This window comes from Peromyscus eremicus, chromosome 6, assembly GCF_949786415.1.
Source record: "Peromyscus eremicus chromosome 6, PerEre_H2_v1, whole genome shotgun sequence".
NCBI lineage: Eukaryota > Metazoa > Chordata > Mammalia > Rodentia > Cricetidae > Peromyscus > Peromyscus eremicus.
The window spans coordinates 94,715,851-94,736,220 of record NC_081421.1 but is presented as its reverse complement, the minus strand read 5'-3'; the positions used below and the strand labels follow the sequence as shown (position 1 = coordinate 94,736,220).

The 20,370-nt window shown below is 45.0% G+C and overlaps 1 protein-coding gene across 2 annotated transcripts in view; it reads left to right on the top strand.

Annotated features, from left to right (window-relative positions):
- The window catches only part of Synpo2 (synaptopodin 2), a 167,801-nt gene extending 161,406 nt beyond the window's left edge, over positions 1 to 6,395 (top strand). Inside the window, exon 5 of one of the 2 annotated variants that reach the window (XM_059266193.1) lies at positions 3,396 to 6,395. In XM_059266193.1, coding sequence (XP_059122176.1) covers positions 3,396 to 3,935 — 540 coding nt within the window. In that variant the 3' untranslated portion in view covers positions 3,936 to 6,395. The remainder of the gene's footprint in view (positions 1 to 3,395) is intronic. The other variant, XM_059266194.1, reaches the window with a different exon arrangement.
- The last annotated feature ends 13,975 nt before the right edge of the window (positions 6,396 to 20,370 follow it).

Below are 20,370 nucleotides of genomic sequence, written 5' to 3'. Positions count from 1 at the left end.
ACACACACACACACACACACACACAAACTGTGGACCTAACGATGAGTTTTTTATATTGTAATCGCATCTCCAACCTAAGATAATTGAGAAGTCTATCCGCTGCGATTAGCAGGTAAAGGATCATGAAGGCATGTGTGGCAGGCCATGTAAGAACAATGCTCGACTTGTTCACTGAGATAACTTCTCTTCCCCCTCACACTCGACAGGGCCTTCATACTTGTCAACTGGGCATTCCACGTGGAATTTCATTTGCTCTTCAATGTGAGTTTTAATGTTCCCCTCAGAAAGTCCTGGCTTTCTCTTTCATCAGCATGCCTCAAAGTTTTACTTTTCTCCGTAAATATTTGACTAATTAATATTTGTTTTAGCTGATAAAAATCCTCATCTTTCATACTAGGATATTACTGAAAATACTTTGAATTTTCCATTTCTATTAAATTTTGATTCCTCTTAAGATTTTCAAACTAAGTGAGTTGGGAGGAAAAGTAGAAAATAAATTTCTTTCAGCCAGTGTTTTAGATATCTCATCACTTCAGTGTGTGTGTGTGTGTGTGTGTGTGTGTGTGTATGTGTGTGTGTGATATGTATGTCTCTTTGTGTGTGTGTGTGTGATGTGTATCATCTGTGTGTGTGTGTGTGTGTGTGTGTGTGTGTGTGTGTGGTGTATCTGTATGTGCGGTGTATCTGTATGTGTGGTGTGTATCTGTGTGTGTGTGTGTGTGTGTGTGTGTGTGTGTGTGTGTGCATTCAGTCTGCCCTGTATTTCTATAGAGTCCTGGGTTCCTTTATCTGCTACTGTCCCTTCAACTGTGTTATTGTAAACCCTGGCATGTGCTGAGAGAGCTGCACCTGACCGCATGAGTCCTCTGCAGGTATCATTGGAATCTAAGAATTTTCCAGGGACTCTGGAGACCAGGGTGTTCACCCCTTCCATAGCTACTGACAAAGGGACGCATAGATGTATGCTGGGGGGGGGGGAGCTATTTCTCTTTCACAGACAATCTTTTTTCAAAGTTTAGAAAAAAATAAAACAAGACAAAACCTTTCCTTCTGTCAAGGTAGGTAGTGTATTTTCATTGTGTAATTACTGGACACACCGTGGGGGTTTAAATGGTGCTAGATCTTGTGCTCCTGGGCACAGCCTTTATTGTTTCTGTGTCTTTAGCTCATAGAACAGTGCTTAGAAGTACCAGATATTCCATAAAAGATGTTAAATAAGTTTATGAAACTATGCACAAATAGTATAGAATGTATGCGATTTTGTTGTCAAATTTTAAAATGTAGATGTAGGTCAAAGGTGACGAAAGCACCCATCTACTCTTGCCAGCTCTTAGTGAAGAGGGTCTGCCCAGAGCTCTGGGTTAAGATAAGGACATCAATAGAAACAAGTTTTTGGTGGGGTTCAAGCATCGTAGGCATTTTTAGTGACTAAAAGGAGAGAACCAACGTCTACTATATTGACACCTTTACTCTTTGTCCACACATCAAGAATCAGTTCATTTCCCGTGGTACGTCTGTGTGTCGGCATTGCGAGGGGCATGCTGAAAAATAGAAACTAGCTCAGCCTGAGACATTTTGCTCAAATCCAGTATTGCTATTCACTTAGTCAGGTAAGAGAGAATTATTTCAAAACTGGGAAATTTGAATCCATCTTCAAGCATGACCTTTTGTTCAACAAGCCTCCTCTTCCCCCACTTTTCTCTCTCTCTCATTTGTGTGTGTGTGTGTGTGTGTAGTTTCTTGAGGCAAGTCTCACATTGTTGTCCAGGCTTGCCTCTAACACATTATGAGACTGAAGTTGGCCTTGAACTCCTCCTGATTCTCCTGCCTCCAGCTCCTAAGTGTTGGGATTATAGGCAGTACCACCATGTCTGGTGAAGAAGCAATGCTTTGATACTTTCAAAGTTGACTCATTTCCCCCTTGCTTCTTTCTCTTGCAGTTTGTCTAAGTGAGTCTCATGTGAAGAGGGATGAGCACATGAAAAAGAACAGAAGATAGTCCCTGGCTAGGGTTCCTAAGGAGGCAGAAGGGTGAAGGGGCAAGTTTTCCATAAACCATACTACCAAGGATTAGCCAAGCAGGGCATTTAGCAAGCACAGGGGAATGTGCAGAGAGTCACACTCTGGAATGTAATGAAAATAAAATGGAGCCAAGATGCGCACGAGACAAGCAAAGTGACTCCCTTTGAGACAAAGGCTATGCATGCCTCATCCTTGAGAACAAAAGACACAAGAGCTTGGGGGCTCAGAGCTACAATTGTAGCTCTTGGGAGGCTGAGTCCATAAGATTTCCCAGAGAACAGCCTGGACTACAGAGTGAGACCATGTCTCTAAAGTAAGCAAGAAAGAGAGGCAGGAAGACAGAGATAGAGAGACACAGAGACAGAGACAGACAGAAACAGAGAATAAAGACCCATGTCGTGTGGTCCTCATCACATAGATTCTGAGAGGAAAGATGCCTGTCCCTTCTTCACACTAGTAACCACTACTAAGTAGCTTTTAGTGCATTCAGTGAACCAAAATAAGTCAAGCAATTAAAAGTAATAGGTTTTCTGCCCCCAACCCATAATAATTTTTTTTTTTTTTACCGAAGCAGTAAGCCAGATCAAGCCCAATTGAAAAAGTGTAACAACAGGTTTATTTGAGCAAAGCAACTCCCACATGAGTTCTCCAGTCCCAGACATCAAGGCTGGAGAAGCTGAGTCCACAAACGGAGCAGAGAGACTTTATAGGTTGTAGGTGAGGTGGGGATGATGTATCCACCACAAGCCGGGTTTGTGCCCAAGGATGGTCAAAAGCTGAGCGCTTTAGATGGGGACTCCGGCAGCTGGCAACTTCAGGGCAGGAAGCTGCCGTAGCCGCCAAGAATGCTGAACTGGGTGGGCTTTTTGGCACCTTTCCTTTCTTCGGGAGACTCTGAGCTGGCAGGGGTTGGAGGGTGAGACAGGAATGGGGCTTTCCAGATCGTACAGGATCGAACTGGAGGTTCCAGCCAAAGAAAAAGTTACTTGATAAAAGGAGTTTATGGCCCATTTCTGGAGTTATTCCTGTTCCATTTATTTTGTGCCAGGTAAAACAGAACTGGAATGGAGCAGGTGGGCTGAGGGTGTACAGAAGGCAGAGAGCAGGGTATGTCTCAGTAGAGTTAGGGTTTCTGCCATGAGGTTACTCCTAGGGAAGACGTGTCAACAGTTTGAACTATGAGAGGGAGAAAAACAAAGAGAGACTCGAGCAGCGGACCCGAGCTAGAATAAGCTAAGTAAGACAACCCGTCCAGGCTCCAGGACTGAAGGGCTTCAATCTGTACAGTGTTTGGTCATGGTGCTATGCGCGCTTTGCAATAATAAGCACAAACAGAAGCGAATGAGATACAGTAACATTTTCTTTGTTTTTAGGAGAGTGGGCGCTCCCTTTCTCTTCCTGGAAAATCAGCCCCACCCATCATTCCTGCAGCTCCTTGGCTGTACCAGCCGGCTCACAGTTACTCTGGCAAGCCGACCCTCGGGCTGGAGAAAGCTAACAAGAGGCCAACACCTTGGGAAGCAGCATCCAAGTCTCCTCTTGGTCTAGTGGATGATGCCTTCAGACCCAGGAGCATCCAGGAATCCATTGTGGCGAATGTAGTCTCCGCAGCTCGGAGAAAGGCATTTCTAGGGTCCCAAGAGGACTGGAAAGAGAGACCGTCCTTTGTCCCGCAAACTCAGAAGACCAACATGAGCTTCTCGGAAAGGCAAGAGTATAAAGCGCCATCCCCAGTCAACAGCCACATGTCTACCCGCTCCTTATACAGTTCGCAGTTGCCATATATGTGCTATAGGCAGGAGTCCAGATATGACCCCCAAATAATGTCCATGGAGACCAGGTCTGAATACTGTCTTCCATTAGGTGGTTGCAACTATAACCCACACCCAAGGGGGTGGAGACACCAACCCTGAAAGCTACTGTGACAACTCTGTGGGTTTTGTTGCTTATGTTAGTGATCCCTTGTGGGGTTTTTTACTTCTTAAATAGACTTCAATCCACTTTTAGTCCTCTGTGGCTCTCACGGGTTATTTATCTGAGTGCACATGTGTGTAAACACACAAGTGTGGAGCACTTCCTTGTCTGCGGATGCCTAAGGAACTGCTTGGAAGCCACTATGAGCAGTCACTATGAGCAGGGTGTGGTGGCGTACACCCACAATGTGGCAAGGCAGAGCACCAGGAATTTAAGATAATCCTCAGGCACATGGTTTGAAGTCAGCCCAGGGTACGTAAGACCCTGCCTCAAAAAAAAAAAAAAAATACTTTCTTGCATTGGTATTCTATCACTTATGTATTATTCAAAATCTTAATTCCATTTGCCAAGAGTCCCATGCAACTCAAGTTTGCTCAGTTATAGTGAATTAAACATCTTCTTCATGCCTTAGTCCAATAAGGAATTATTAGAATATGGCGTATTAATTACAAGTAGTTCTAATAGCAAGGAGTATAAAATTATTTTTATTAGTTTTTAAGTTAGTTGCCGGGCGGTGGTGGCGCATGCCTTTAATCCCAGCATTCGGGAGGCAGAGACAGATGGATCTCTGTGAGTTCGAGGCCAGCCTGGTCCATAGAGTGAGATCCAGGATAGGCAACAAAACTACACAGAGAAACCCTGTCTCAAAAATAAAACAAAAAACAAACAAACAAAAAAATTTAAGTTAGCATATAAAGGAAGGGGTTTCATTTTGTCCTGTTAATATGCATGTGCCATTATACCTTGTTCTAATCCACCCATCATCACCCCATTGCCCTTCCCTACGCCACCAGCCTTTCCTTTGACTAGTTCTCATCTTTCCTATTAGAATAAATCCCTAAGGTGAGCCTGACATGAAGTATAATAATTTTACAGAAAAGAATCTCCTTGGTGTTATTTCATATATTTCTCTAAAACATTTTTAGGTGCAGTTCAGGTGTTTTAGAAGGCTGAAACTGAAATGTTCTATCCCTCTTCTTTCGTTCGTCTGTTTGTGAAAGTGCTTTGCTATGTAGTCCTGGCTGGCTTGGTACTTCTTTTGTAGCCCAGGCTATCCTCAAACCCCTATCTTGTCTCAGCCCACCAAGTGCTGGGATTTCAGGTGGGCAGCATTATGCCTGGCTGAAATAGGGATGTTCTTAGACAGGACTATGTCAGAGTCAGGGAATTGTGAAACTCAGATAGACTTTGGAGGAAACTGTAATGTGTGGGAAGCACAAATCTAGGCATTGGATTTTTTTCCAATCTACTTAAAGCCAGCAGCCTGAGACAGGGAGACTTGAGTTCAATCGCTCTCATTTGTCAAATGAGAAGGCTGCATTGCCTAATTGCTTAGGTTCTTAGCAACTCTGGTATTGTGAGATTCTCTCAGTAGAATGACCTTTGATGCATTGTTTACTCTTGCTCATCACATAAATATCAGATTATCTTTAGGAGTGGATGAGGTCGTTAGTGCCATGAAATACGTCACCAAAGGTCCCCAAAGGAATTTCCAAGTGGCGGGTTTTGTGTTATGTGGAGTGAGGGTTGATGATAGAAATATTAATGGATTGAAGGAAGTGGTGGATGAATATGCCTGTCATTATGCAACTGTTCTTCATAACCATTTGCTTGGTTACAGAAAACATGCCGGAGAAGCATACACAAGGGCTGCTTCTAGGCTATTCAGAGGAAGTCAGACGGCTGACTCACCTCTCCTGTAACCCATGCCTTGTAAGCATGACCAGGAGGCAGGCCAAGCGCCTGCTCCTCACTGCAGTACCCACGGAGTGTTCAATACAAGGGAGTTCAGAGTACTTCATACCATCATCAAGTTTACCCAGACTATTTTTTAATTTTAAAATTCTTGAGTGTTTAATCTTCTTTTCTGTTAAAAAAAAAAAAAAGGATAATTGTGCTTTATTTTCCCTTTTAACTCTTCATCTTATCATGATGGTGGTATCTTTCACAGACTAAAAATGAACTATGAGGATGCAAATGGTCTCTTACCTTAGAAGTTTTTTTAAAAAATGGAAGAAATCACAGTAAGTTCTACAGGTGGCAGGGGTGGCCAGATACTAATTTGTTCGATTAGGTGGCAAGAAAATGGATGACTACTTTCCAAAATTTGATTGCTAGCCAGGTGTGATGCCTTATGCCTGCATTCCTAGACTCCTAGAAATGAAGAAAAGGGACTGCAAAAATTCCAGGCCAGCCTGGGTTATAAGTGACATCATGTCTCAAAACAAAAACAAACAAACCAAAAAAAGCAAAAAACCAACAGCAAAAGTTTCATTGTTAATTTATATAAAATTGATATAATGTTAATTCCTTTAAAGTATAAAATGTAATTATTGGTCACCTATGAGGTTTTTTTGTGGTTGTTTTGCTTTGTTTTGTTTTTTTGTTGTTGTTGTTTTTTTGTTGTTGTTGCAGAATCTTAAAAGAATAATGTCAGGCTAGTAGAGTTTGAAGAATCCTGCACATATGATCCGTATCAGGTTCAAATTAACCATGGTGTTTGAGTCATCCTGGATTAGGCCGTTTTGAGAAATGAGAGACTTAAATGGAAAAGACGTTATTTAGTGGGTCCAAACTCTATCCCATCACTTTCTTTTGTAAGTGCTAGGCTTTATTTCCACCAGTTGATTTATATCACACTATTTGCTAAAACTCATTAGACTCAGAAGCAGATGTTTTCGATATTATTATAAAATGCACTTGTCCTCTGCTTGTATGACACCCAAACTAGCATTTATATTGAGCTATCTGAACTTATTCTACCCAACAGAAAGGCTGCATATTTTGTTCATGATGATTTTGAGTGTCTTTATCAGACAGTGATGCTTCCACAAGTCAAATTGTGTAGATAATTTTGCAAAGCAAGAATGCTGCTGCAAATTAGCACTGGGTCCATTGTGGGATTTTCATCTAGTTGACTAGAAATTGACACAGTTCCATCGCTGACATTCAGCCACCCTTAGATCCAGGCTCTTACAGTCAGGAAGATGTTGCTAACTATTGTTCTAACAAAAATAAAATGAATGGGTCTCATTTTCCAAATAATAGCAATTGTACAGAAGAGCTGTGGCTTCGAAAGATATGCAAGACACATTTCAATCACCAGCAGCTACATAATGTTTGTACTAAACCTGCTCTAAAGGTTGAGCATGCCAGTTATAGAGATGTTAATATGGCATTTCCTCCCATCGACTTTGAACATTGTATCATTGCATGGATATGAAGCATTAGTTAGTAGATGATTTAAACTTGAACTCTGAGTGTGATGACTGCACAGATTCTAGTCCCTTTGTGTTTGAGGATGTTTGGCAGCATCATGCACCTTGGAGAACGTACACTTATTAGGCCTTAATCATAGATATGTATGTGTATTAATGACTTCAAACTTTGGATAAATAAATATATCAATTAGGGACAGTTATAATGGAGAGGAATTGAAAGAATGTCTCTTTAAAAAAAATAGATTTTCACACTTGGTTTCTATTCAAAGCAGAAGCAACTGCTACACAGTTCATACTTTCCTATCAAAAAGAAGTCTGTTCTCTGGCTAATTAGATTGTCATTTCTATTTCTCTTGGTCCCCAAAGGCTGTGTGTGAAGACTCGGACTGAAAATCTAAATGGTGTTAGTAATAAAGTAACTTGAAAATCAACTCAGAAGCCTTTTCATTTCTTTCCGTGTAAAGACCATTTTGAGTTATTTTTCACTGCAAGGGAGATTTACTCCTGTTGAGTGTCTGCTTTGTAAATTTCACAAATTTTCCAGACACAACGGGGTTTCATACTGCATGGCTACATTTTAACTTTTTTAAAATCATTCTGTGACATTTACTAAAGCATGGCAGAGGCTTGACTCACGATCAGGCCATAACGTGAGAAGCACAGCTCTCGAACCGTGCTGTGGGGAAAGAGACAGCATTCAACTGCAGATGCAGCATGGCAGAGATGACATACGGTGAAGGGGCAGGTGGGGTGGGTGGGTGGAGAGTAATTAAGGACACTTTGGGGCATTGAAGAGTCTGGATAAGCCCAACTATCAGGGTGCTTGCTGCTGACAAGCCAAGATGATCAGAGGTCTTCTGGGGAGTGTTGAGAGATAAGGGACCCGATTAGACATCCAAAGTGGGGACTTACGGTACACCGACTTTGTCACGTTCTTTGCTGAAACCAGATTTTCTGAGGAAGCATACTGATATGCTTAATACACTCATGCATATAATATGCTGATTGAACTTTGGCCAAGCAAAGACTGTCACTGCCCCATTCAAAAGCTTCTTTCCAGACTCACTTGAAAATACAGTCAATTTCATTAGGAAGCTGAGATTCCAGCCAGGAGTGGTAGCATATGCCTGTGACATCAGAACACTGGAGGCTGAAGCAAGAGGTCACGAGTTCAAGGCCAGCCTGGCCTACAAAGCAAGACCCTGTCTCATAAAGCAAAGCACAGCACAGTGAAACAAAAAAGAAGTGTGGGACCTGTGGTGCTTACTGTTGTTCTCTTGACAGGATCTGGAGTCACCTAGGAGACAAGCCTCTGGGTGGGTGCTCCTGTGAGAGATTACATTGTAGTTGGCCTCTGGCCACATCTGTGAGGGAGGGACTTTCTAGGTCGATGGAGACACCCTAAAATCAGGCAAGACTGCTTTATGAGCTTGGGTCCTGCACTGCCTAAGAACAAGGAAGCAGCTGGGCCTGTCACTCTCTGCTTCTTGACTGCTGAAGCACTGTGACCAGCTGCCCTGCACTCTCATCAGCGTTATGGATGGCACCCTCATACTGTGAGCCAAAACAAACCCTTCTCCCCCACGTTGCTTTTTTGGGTGTATTTTATCAGCATATGAAAAGGAACTAATGCAAGCATTTTTTAAAGATATTAGTCTTATTCATTTATTGGAAATCAATTCCAAGCATGAACACAGCCAGTACATGAATGGCCAGCAGGCTGGTAGATTCTAAATTCACTGGGCTATTTCTCTACCTTCCCAGTGTGGCATTCCAGGGTTTCTAATGCTTTGTCCACTTGGGGCTGGCCGAGTCTCACCATGTGAAACGGAAGCTGTCGTTTTTATATACACCTTCCTTAGCAATTCCTATGGGCTTTTCCTATGGAATATTAAAGCGAACAGCTAGAATGTGAGTTTCCCAGTCAATCAGTATCACACAGCACAGATTTTTAACTTTTTTTGGGAAAATATAAAGTAAAAGCTATTTTTTTTTTTTGCTTTCTAATAAAAGGTCATTGTTTGAAAGCATACTTACATAATGAGGAATGCTTTAAAGGTTTTATGTGACTTAAGAGAAAATAGTAGGACTAGGAATGTGGCTGACTAGTACACTGCTGACCTAGCACACTAGAGATCTGGTTTTGATCCTCAGTCCTGGGAAGAGAGAAATAGAGGGAGACAGGGAGGCAGAAAACTAGCCCAGCTCACGTACAGTTGCTGCATTAAAAGGTCCTCCCCTGAGAATTCTAAGGCTCAAGCCCCATGCCTCATCTCCCAAGAAGACAGTACCAAGAGCATGCCAAGATGGCGACGTCTCCCCAGTGCTCATAGAAACAGTTGTGGGATCTCAACACAGTGCACGATCTCTCAGCAGCCTTGGGAAAATCACAGCGTTGGGGATTGTTGGGGATTGCTTTTTTTAGTATATACAGCAGCGCTTTTCATGAAGTGATGTTTCACTACTCACAGCCTTATAAACATGACTGTTCATCCCTCTGGAACATCTCACAGTATTCTTCCCTCGCTGTAAAAGCCAAGTCATTTCATTAAGGGCACTTAAAGAAGAAATGATCTCACCCACCACGCCTGGCTTATTTTTTCTCTCCCTACAACTTTCTGGAAGACTGGCTTTCCTGTCCCCTTCTCCTTGGCTCTTGTCACCCTTTCTCCTAATCCTTCCTCTAGTTCTGTTACAGGAGGAAAAGCTTGGCTCACCCACACAGCACTTTGTACTTTAATTTTTCACTCAACATTCTGGAAAGGCTTTGTACAGTACAAACGCCACACCATGATGACGTGAACAAGTGTGAGCTTTCCTCTAAATGGCCAAATACATTAGAACAGCTTAATCAATAGCATAATCTTGGGCCCAAACCCTGCCCCCAAAGGCCTTGTCTATATTCCTAGGAAAATAGTGATGAGACGCAGCCTTTTCTTAGCAGTGCCTTTCCTAGAAAGAATTATTCATGTACACAGTTGAGCCTTCATGTATTTGGGGGGGGGGGGGGATATTTCTTCCACATGTGGTAGTCCCAGAGCACATGTTAGAAAGCAAAAGGCTGTCTTCTGTGCGCCCATGCCCTCAGTGTGATGAAGCAATTGTGTCAGAAGCAAGATAGGAAACCAAACAAGCAGACGGGGCATAATGGATTGAGGTCTGTGATCCCAGCCCTGGGGAAGCTTCTCCAGGAAGATAAAAAGTCAAGGTCGTTTGGGAATACTTAGTGAAGTGGAAGTCATCTTGTGCTACATATTTAGACCCCATTTCAAGTGAAAGAACGGAGCAGGAGTGGGAGGGGGAAGGGAGAGAGAGAAACTGCAGACATTTTGCAGTTCTCAGGGCTGCTCCCTGTCCCGTGGAGATCGGCCTCATTTCAAGACACATTTGCTGGTTTTTCCCGCGGCCCAGCACCTCATTCACAGCACAGCTTTCTGCAGGACTAGCTAACCAAGGGCACCGAAAAACAAGAGTTCCTAAAAACACATGAATAACGAACCAAGGAGTGATGGGTGCCCCTCTAGGGCTACGCTGCTGAGTGTTGTACTCTCGCTTACCTACAGAATCCCAGCAGCATCCATATAATAAAAGACCCCTTAGCAAGGAAACATCCACTTACAGTGGATTTAGTGAAAGTTGTGGATGACACAGAAGCCTTCAGAAATGAAAACCCAAAGACCTAGGGAGCATTGTCCATTTTTCTGCTTAGTTTAATGCACAACGGACAGCCATGTTGAAATGGGACCGGATAAAAAGGCGTGGCCTAAAGGTAGCAGCTTGAGGAGGGACTAGTTTGGGTTTCTCTATGGAATACGTAGTTCTCTCAAGTATGGGAAAGGGACTTCTGGAGAGAGACTCTAAGAGTCAAAAAGAAAAGAGTGACTTTCCTGGGTTTTACAGCTGACCTGGGAAAGAGGGACTCTAACGCTATGACTCTCCCTAGGGAAGAGGGAAGAGGGATGACAGGCTTCGGAAGGAGTTTGAAGGATGCAGGTTGAGAAGGTCTTTCCCAGCCCGGCGGTGGTGGCCTTTAATCCCAGCACTCGGGAGGCAGAGCCAGGCGGATCTCTGTGAGTTCGAGGCCAGCCTGGGCTACAAAGCGAGATCCAGGAAAGGCGCAAAGCTACACAGAGAAACCCTGTCTCAAAAAACAAAAAAAGAAAAAAGAAAAAAAAGGGGGAGAGTGTCTTTCCCACCACTGAGGGCTTTCTGATATCCTTCACATCCAAACACCCAGCTCATCAAGGCACTCTATTTGGCAATTTTGTGAGTATCTGAGTTTTGTTTTCAGAAGTAAGCTCCTCTCAACCTTTTGCCTCAGACGTTCCCTGTTAATCCTTGCACTCGGATGTCCCTCTCTCCCTGCACTCGGATGCACCTCTCTCTCCTGCACTCGGATGTCCCTCTCTCTCTCTTGCACTCGGATGTCCCTCTCTCTCCTGCACTCGGATGTCCCCTCTCTCTCTTGCACTCGGATGTCCCCCTCTCTCTCTTGCACTCGGATGTCCCCCTCTCTCTTGCACTCGGATGCACCTCTCTCTCCTGCACTCGGATGTCCCTCTCTCTCTCTTGCACTCGGATGTCCCTCTCTCTCTTGCACTCGGATGTCCCTCTCTCTCCTGCACTCGGATGTCCCTCTCTCTCTTGCACTCGGATGCACCTCTATCCTTGCACTCGGATGTCCCTCTCTCTCCTTGCACTCGGATGTCCCCCTCTCTCTTGCACTCGGATGTCCCCCTCTCTCTTGCACTCGGATGTCCCCCTCTCTCTCTGCACTCGGATGTCCCTCTCTCTCTCTTGCACTCGGATGTCCCTCTCTCTCTTGCACTCGGATGCACCTCTATCCTTGCACTCGGATGTCCCCCTCTCTCTTGCACTCGGATGCCCCCTCTCTCTCTTGCACTCGGATGTCCCCCTCTCTCTTGCACTCGGATGTCCCTCTCTCTCTTGCACTCGGATGCCCCTCTACCTTGCACTCGGATGTCCCTCTCTCTCTTGCACTCGGATGCCCCTCTATCCTTGCACTCGGATGTCCCTCTCTCTCTTGCACTCGGATGTCCCCCTCTCTCTTGCACTCGGATGTCCCCCTCTCTCTTGCACTCGGATGTCCCTCTCTCTCTTGCACTCGGATGTCCCTCTATCCTTGCACTCGGATGCACCTCTCTCTCTTGCACTCGGATGTCCCTCTCTCTCTTGCACTCGGATGTCCCCCTCTCTCTTGCACTCGGATGTCCCTCTCTCTCTTGCACTCGGATGTCCCTCTATCCTTGCACTCGGATGCACCTCTCTCTCTTGCACTCGGATGTCCCTCTCTCTCTTGCACTCGGATGTCCCCCTCTCTCTCTTGCACTCGGATGTCCCCCTCTCTCTTGCACTCGGATGTCCCCCTCTCTCTTGCACTCGGATGTCCCTCTCTCTCTTGCACTCGGATGTCCCTCTATCCTTGCACTCGGATGCACCTCTCTCTCTTGCACTCGGATGTCCCTCTCTCTCTTGCACTCGGATGTCCCTCTCTCTCTTGCACTCGGATGTCCCCCTCTCTCTTGCACTCGGATGTCCCCCTCTCTCTTGCACTCGGATGTCCCTCTCTCTCTTGCACTCGGATGTCCCTCTCTCTCTTGCACTCGGATGTCCCCCTCTCTCTTGCACTTGGATGTCCCCCTCTCTCTTGCACTCGGATGTCCCTCTCTCTCTTGCACTCGGATGTCCCCCTCTCTCTTGCACTCGGATGTCCCCCTCTCTCTTGCACTCGGATGTCCCCCTCTATCCTTGCACTCGGATGTCCCTCTCTCTCTTGCACTCGGATGTCCCTCTCTCTCTTGCACTCGGATGTCCCCCTCTCTCTTGCACTCGGATGTCCCTCTCTCTCTTGCACTCGGATGTCCCTCTCTCTCTTGCACTCGGATGTCCCTCTCTCTCTTGCACTCGGATGTCCCCCTCTCTCTTGCACTCGGATGTCCCTCTCTCTCTTGCACTCGGATGTCCCCCTCTCTCTTGCACTCGGATGTCCCCCTCTCTCTTGCACTCGGATGTCCCCCTCTCTCTTGCACTCGGATGTCCCTCTCTCTCTTGCACTCGGATGTCCCCCTCTCTCTTGCACTTGGATGTCCCCCTCTCTCTTGCACTCGGATGTCCCCCTCTCTCTTGCACTCGGATGTCCCCCTCTCTCTTGCACTCGGATGTCCCCCTCTCTCTTGCACTCGGATGTCCCCCTCTCTCTTGCACTCGGATGTCCCCCTCTCTCTTGCACTCGGATGTCCCTCTCTCTCCTGCACTCGGATGTCCCCCTCTCTCTTGCACTCGGATGTCCCCCTCTATCCTTGCACTCGGATGTCCCTCTCTCTCTTGCACTCGGATGTCCCCCTCTCTCTTGCACTCGGATGTCCCCCTCTCTCTTGCACTCGGATGTCCCCCTCTCTCTTGCACTCGGATGTCCCCCTCTCTCTTGCACTCGGATGTCCCCCTCTCTCTTGCACTCGGATGTCCCCCTCTACCCTTGCACTCAGATGCCCGCTTTGCTCCTTCCACTCAGGTAATAATTGCATGGCAGTCTAACACAAAATGTAAAACAAAACAAAACAAATCTCTCCATATGAAAAGGCAGGTATCCTTTTTTGCCTTCAAAAGCACTCTCTACTAAATAGGTCAACACTAGACTATCCTTAGGGGCCCTTCCCTCCCCATCATTGCTGTCCATTTTCTGCCACCGTGTGTCTTTGTCCCTCCCTGTCACCTAGCTCCCACCTCCAGCACACTGACTGTCCTTATCAGCTGCTGCCTCTTTAAGTCTCTGTCAACAGGACAGAGAGCTGTACTCAGTGACTCCCAGCAGCCCACGTGCTGATTTCTAGGAAAGCAGGTATGACCCAGTGAGCCCGGGACAGCCACCCCTCCTCCTGACTGCCAAGGAGTAGAACATTTGATCATAGTTTTCGCAGACTTTATTTTATGAATGACCAGAATACTAATACTTTTTAAAAATTCCATTTGTCAGATGAAATAATGAGCTCTCAAAAAAATTGAACAAATTCCTTTCCTGAAATATAATCTAAGAATTTATCCTTTGTTGAGTAATCCTGAATCCTTGATTTCAAAGTATCTCAAATTATATATGCCACAAAATTCCAAGGGATCAAAATCACTTTTCCAAGATTAAGGTATTAATATCTGGCTGGGTTTTCAAAACCTGAACAATTAAAATTCGGAGGGAACCTATGGCTGAGCAGTGGCTTAGAGGAGGGGCTCACACCACCCGAATGGAGTCTGGTTCTCTTTCTTCCTATGCTGTGTTCTTACAGGGACCTGACCGCACACTTTTGTAGCCAACGATTGCCAGATTTAAAGTGACAACCTTACACCTTAGTGCAATGCCATCTTTGGACGTTAATGTCACTGTGCTGTAAAGCACTTTCCAATCAAGGGGAGCTTGATGTGTACAGAGTGGAGCCAGTGTTGCTCCAGACATAGCCTCTCTCCTCCCTTCCTGTTTTACAGACAAAGATGATGTCATGGGCGACTGAAGGTGGATTTTATGGGGCAATATATCATTACTTCCATTCTATAATTCTCCCCAAATAGACACAAAACGAAGGTGACCACCACAATGAGAAAAGCACTATGATGTGTGCTTCCAAAAGAGTGGAGCAAACAGTAGCAGCCAACAGCATGGCAACTGGGTCTATATAGAGCAACTCTGTAATTGGGAAGTTGCTGGCCTGTGCTACCCACCCGGACAGATTGTGCTCCAGAGACCCACAAGTCTGTCAACAGTGCAATGACGGACAGAAAGTCACAATGCTTTCATTATTAGGATTATATTTTAAACAAATGGAAATAATTGGAAAACACTCTCCTGGGCTGTTCTAACCTTATCACCTATGTCATCCACAGTCAGCTTTTAGATAAACAAGGTGAAGATCCGTGCTGGAGATATAAGGACTGGAAACTATGTATTCATATAATCAGTATCTTATTGAAATCATCAGCCCAAAGGGGAAAAAAACCCAAAAAAACAAAACTGAAGTAGAGCTTGGTTTGGCGCGATTTGTCTAACTCATCAAATCATCAGGACGGTGGGGAGAATTTCCTTTCTTATTTAGTTAGTTGTTGGTTAGTTTGTTAATTTGTATTTTGAGGACAGGATCCATTCTATATACTCCAGACTAGCCTCAAACTCACTATGTAGCCAAGTCAGACCTTGAACTCATGGTAATCCTTTAGCCTCAACCTCTCAGAGTGCTGAGACTATGAGTAAGCCACCACACCTGGATGTGGGAGGTATTTTCTAGATGTTAAGTATACTATTAGATGATGGTGGTGGTGGTGGTGGTGGTGGTGGTGGTGGTGGTGGTGGTTGTCATAGCAATCACTAATTGTCTACAGTTACAACACACCAAAACCTATATCAAATAATTTACTTCTACCTCAGTTAATGCCATTAAATCAGGAGCTTGGTACTATTAACTCCATTTTACAGAGGAAAGTGTCATACTGATAAGACTTTGGTGAACAGAGGGTTGAATTTGGACCTGCTCTCTGTTCTAGTCTACACACACGAGGGAAAGATGTAGTGGTATGGTGTCCCCCTATTTAGAAATAAGACAGATAAATTCACAACAACCGAAAAAATGTAAAGTACATGTAGAATTCCAGACCAAATATTTTAAATTATTTAAAATAATTCTATTTTAAAATAAAGATGGAAGAATGATCATCAACATGGACTTCTCTCTCCTTCCTTCCTAGTTGAGCTCAGAAATGCTCAGCCATTTCAGGCTCCTGACACTCCACACAGGTAGGTGGCTCTCAGCTCCTTCCTTCCCAGTGTGTAGACTGCACCCCATCTCAAGCCTGAGCCAATGTAAACTCTTCCTTCCTTTGGTAGGTTGTTTTCCTTGGATATTTTGTAACATGAATAAGGAAAGCACATTGGCCATGATAGCTCAATGGAGTACAGAAACACTCATTCTTCACGCTGCTACTCAACTCTGAGTCCTTATTACTCTATGTAGATTACCAAAGTGGCCTCAGGCCACATCTCTCCCTCTCCAGGTCTTTGTAGTTACATCTCAAACTCAGACCAGGTAATACTGAACTACTTCATCTCTTCACAGCACTGTTCTTTTGTCTTCTCAGAGGCCCCTTGCCTCATCAGCATCATCTGTCTCCTGCTCCAGTTCTCGCCACTCCTCCTGATGGTGACCAGTCCATTTCCCCTGTTGCCTTAGACCTCAGCAGGCTCTTGCCTAGGACTGCCACATCTACTTCACTTCCTACCTTGCCAACTGGTTCATCCTTTAAGAAATGGTTCATATATCACTCGTTAATCACTACAGTATCCAAACTGTTAGGCACCCTCTCTCCTGCACTTTTGTGCTATTTCAGTATTAGGGGCAAAACCAACTTGTTGGGCGAATGAGCAAACTGTGGATGCTATGCTTTCTTGACTACTAAACCAATTTTTCGTGCAAAAGATCCCATTCAGTCTTCCAGTTAGTCCATGGAGTAACTACATTTCTACTTTCTGCAAGCTGCTTTGCTAGGGAAAAGACAGTGGAGACAGAAGGAAGAGAAGACTCTGCTCTCACAGAATTCTTCTGCCCAGAAATGCAGATGACCAAAGCAAGTGCTGGGGAAGTCAGAAGCAAAGGATGAAAGAGGAAAGAATGAAGGAAAACCACCCCAGAAGGTGTTAGGATGATGTTCCCTAAGCACGTTTACTTAAGAGCTCAGGGAGATGCCCATCTTTGTTGGGAGCTGGAGATTTTCTATGCAATTGAAAAAGACTTGTACGCACTATGATCCAAAACCTGGAAGAGGTCTGTGTGGCCAGCATCACATAGTGGAGAGGGACATTTTGGTTTGCATGCTATTAAGGGATGGAATTTTCTGTTTAAAAAGTGGAAAGTAATCCAATGTGATCTGTATTGATTACAGATTGTGCATTGAAAAGTTGGAAAACAGCTGGATTTGACCTAGAGGCTGCCACATAGCAGATGAGTAATGAGGACAGCTCTCCTTTGCTCATTGAATCTCCACTTTGCTAAGCCTGTGCAATTCTTGAGTAGAAACAGAGAAGAAAAAAAAGATTGGAAAAGGTGAGGGTAAAAGCAGGAAGACCAATTAGGAAATTCCTGTCCAAATCCATGATAGCAATGTTGACAGTGGAGTAATCAGAGACAGAGACACAGAAAGGCTTCAGTCATACTCAGAAGACTGGTTTGCTAAGTAACAGACCAGGGAGGGAAATAGAAGGGAGGAGCTAGCTGGCTTTTAAATTTTTATGGCTTGACCCACTGAATAGATGGTATTTTTGTTTGTTTGTTTTCTTATGGGAATGAGAAACTCTACAGTGAGAGATAAATTTTGAGTAGAAAAACTGAAAGCCTTATGTTGGATATCTTTAGCTGATATTGAGTATAGATGTTTTTAAGCTTTGTGGAAACTGTTATTAAAATAAAAGAACCACCGGAGTATAATGAGAGCTACAAATGGTGGGGCTTGCTTCCTCTGTGTCAGACTGTCTGCATAGTTATTTAGTTAATCTTCACATTCAACATGCAAAGGAGCAGCTATTGTAACTTCCATTTTACAGATGAGGAAAATAAGGTACAGGATAGTCTGGTTAGCTGGCTTCCCAAGAGCTATGGTCAGCGGCTTCTCCAGAGTTATGGTCAGTCGGCTTCCTAAGAGCTATTGTCAGTCGGCTTCCCAAGACCTGTGATGAACTGGCTTCCCAAGAGCTATAGTCAGTCAGCTTCCCAAGAGCTATGGTCAATGGCTTCCCAAGAGCTATGGTCAATGGCTTCCCAAGAGCTATAGTCAGTTGGCTTCCCAAGACCTGTGATGAACTGGCTTCCCAAGAGCTATGGTCAATGGCTTCCCAAGAGTTATGGTCAATGGCTTCCCAGGAGCTATGGTCAATGGCTTCCCAGGAGCTATGGTCAATGGCTTCCCAGGAGCTATGGTCAATGGCTTCCCAGGAGCTATGGTCAATGGCTTCCCAAGAGCTATGGTCAAGGGCTTGCCAAGAGTTATGGTCAATGGCTTCCCAAGAGCTATACTTGTAACTGAGACTCGGGACTCAGTTCTAAGCTGTTTACTTTGGAGCAAAGCCTGGTCTTTTAATCTCTGCACCATAAAATCAGAGTGTTGATGCCAGAGAAGGGATTAAAATACTATTTATTTCAAATTATGTCAGCGGGAAGCAGACACAACACTCCACCATGCCATGACAGGACCTTCTAAACACTGATTTTAATATATTTCAGGAGGCTGCCTTTTCTTTTTACTTTTTTCTTGCTGTTTTAATTGGTGGGTAGGTGGTTAGTTTTTGAGTCAGGGTGTCACTATATAGCTGTATATGGCCTAGAACATTCTAGGTAGACCAGGGTGTTCTCATACTTTTGGCAATCCTCCTGCCTCTGTCTCTTGAAAACTGAGATGTATAGATGCACGGCACCACATTTGGCTTAAAATGACGTTTCTCATAACGAGTACAATTACACAACTACAGTATGTTCTGAACACTAAGAGCAAATATTTCAATAAGATCTTCTGCCTATGTGTGCAGTGCTGAGCAGTGAGTTCTCCCAAAAGAATTAACTGGATCACTACTCAGCCTTCTTGCCTGCACACATTCACCTGTAGATACTCACTTACCCACAGGTGTCACTTCAGAGGCTGTTGACTGTCACAGTGAGCTGAGCACTCATAGGACCTCAACTCCTTCCAATCTTAGACCCTACAAGTAGTGGTAGAGGCAAAAATACAACCACCATAAGGTAGCATAAGCTGTGACTGCTGACAATACACACCACAGTGATGTCTGGATGTTTCGGGGGGGGGGGGGACGACATCTGCTGACTTGAGTACACACAGGGGTGACACCTGGAAGTTAGGGTAGGTAGAGTGACATCTGCTGACTTGAGTACACACAGTAGTGACACCTGGGAGTTAGGGTAGGTGGGGGTGACATCTGCTGAGTATCATACACACTGCATTGATATCCCAGATGTCAGAGCAGGTATGTATGTGGCAGGGGGTATATTTTCTGATTGTAGGACACACCGCAGTGATGTCCAGCTGTTAGGTAGGTGGCATATTTATTATCTGCTCTTTGTAGTCTGTTAGTGTAGGTGGAGTGATGTCTCCGACTATAATGTGCACTGCAGTAACATTTCAGCTGGTGGCAGGGACTCATTCTGTGACAGCTTCAGTCTCCAGCCTTTGAGTCCACCCACGACTTCAGAGACGCTGCTCCCCAGGTCTGCAATAGCCGTACCCTCCTCAGAACTGCAGGCTTGCCCCAAGCCTTGGAGAGCTTCGACCCACGATACTGCTCAGCACGGTCTTAGCATCCTGCTGCTACCGAGAGTGCAGACTGGTTTAAGTCCCATGTGGCCATCTGTCTTCAGTCGTTTTTACTCACTTTAAGGTTGTTAGTTCTGAATGGATGGCACGTACTTCCTGTTTGTATTCTTCTTCACCGTTGGCTCACTTCATTCCTGGAGAAGGGTGGGACAAGAGCCCTGGTGGGGACAGCAGCAGACTGTCTCCATGGGCCACTTGACAACTGTCTATGGAGGAAGTTCTATTTCAGTGAAGAGAGCCAGAGCTTAAGCTGGAAGCTACCCAACATTCAACGGCCAGAGCAGAGAAGAAACCTCCAGAGAGAGCACTTTGAAAATGGCACAGAAGTGTTGACGCCAACTTCGTTGTCTTTGTGTGCAGTGCACGCATGCGTGCATGTGAGTGTGTGTGTATCTGCGTGCACACACTTTGAGATAGGTCTCATTCTGTAGGCCAGTCTGGCTTTGAACTCATGCTGATCCTCCTGCCTCAGACTTCCAGAGCACTGTGATTACAGGCATGAGCCATCATGCCCACCTACCTCAGCTCTACCTGCTTCCTCCACATCAAGCTGCTTAAACTCCATAAACTCCTTCCGTGGATACAGATCCCTAACCCTGCAGCGCTAAGTGTTAGTGGCTTGAACTGCCTTTCCACACTGCGCCCCCAACCTTGTCTCACCTTCCAAGCCTCAACCTACAGGCTGGCGTCAACCTACCATGTTACTCTGAAGTATTTCTCTGCTCTCTCCTCTTCTGCCTCAACTAGAACGGGCCTTTGCCCTCATTTACCCCCGGTTGCT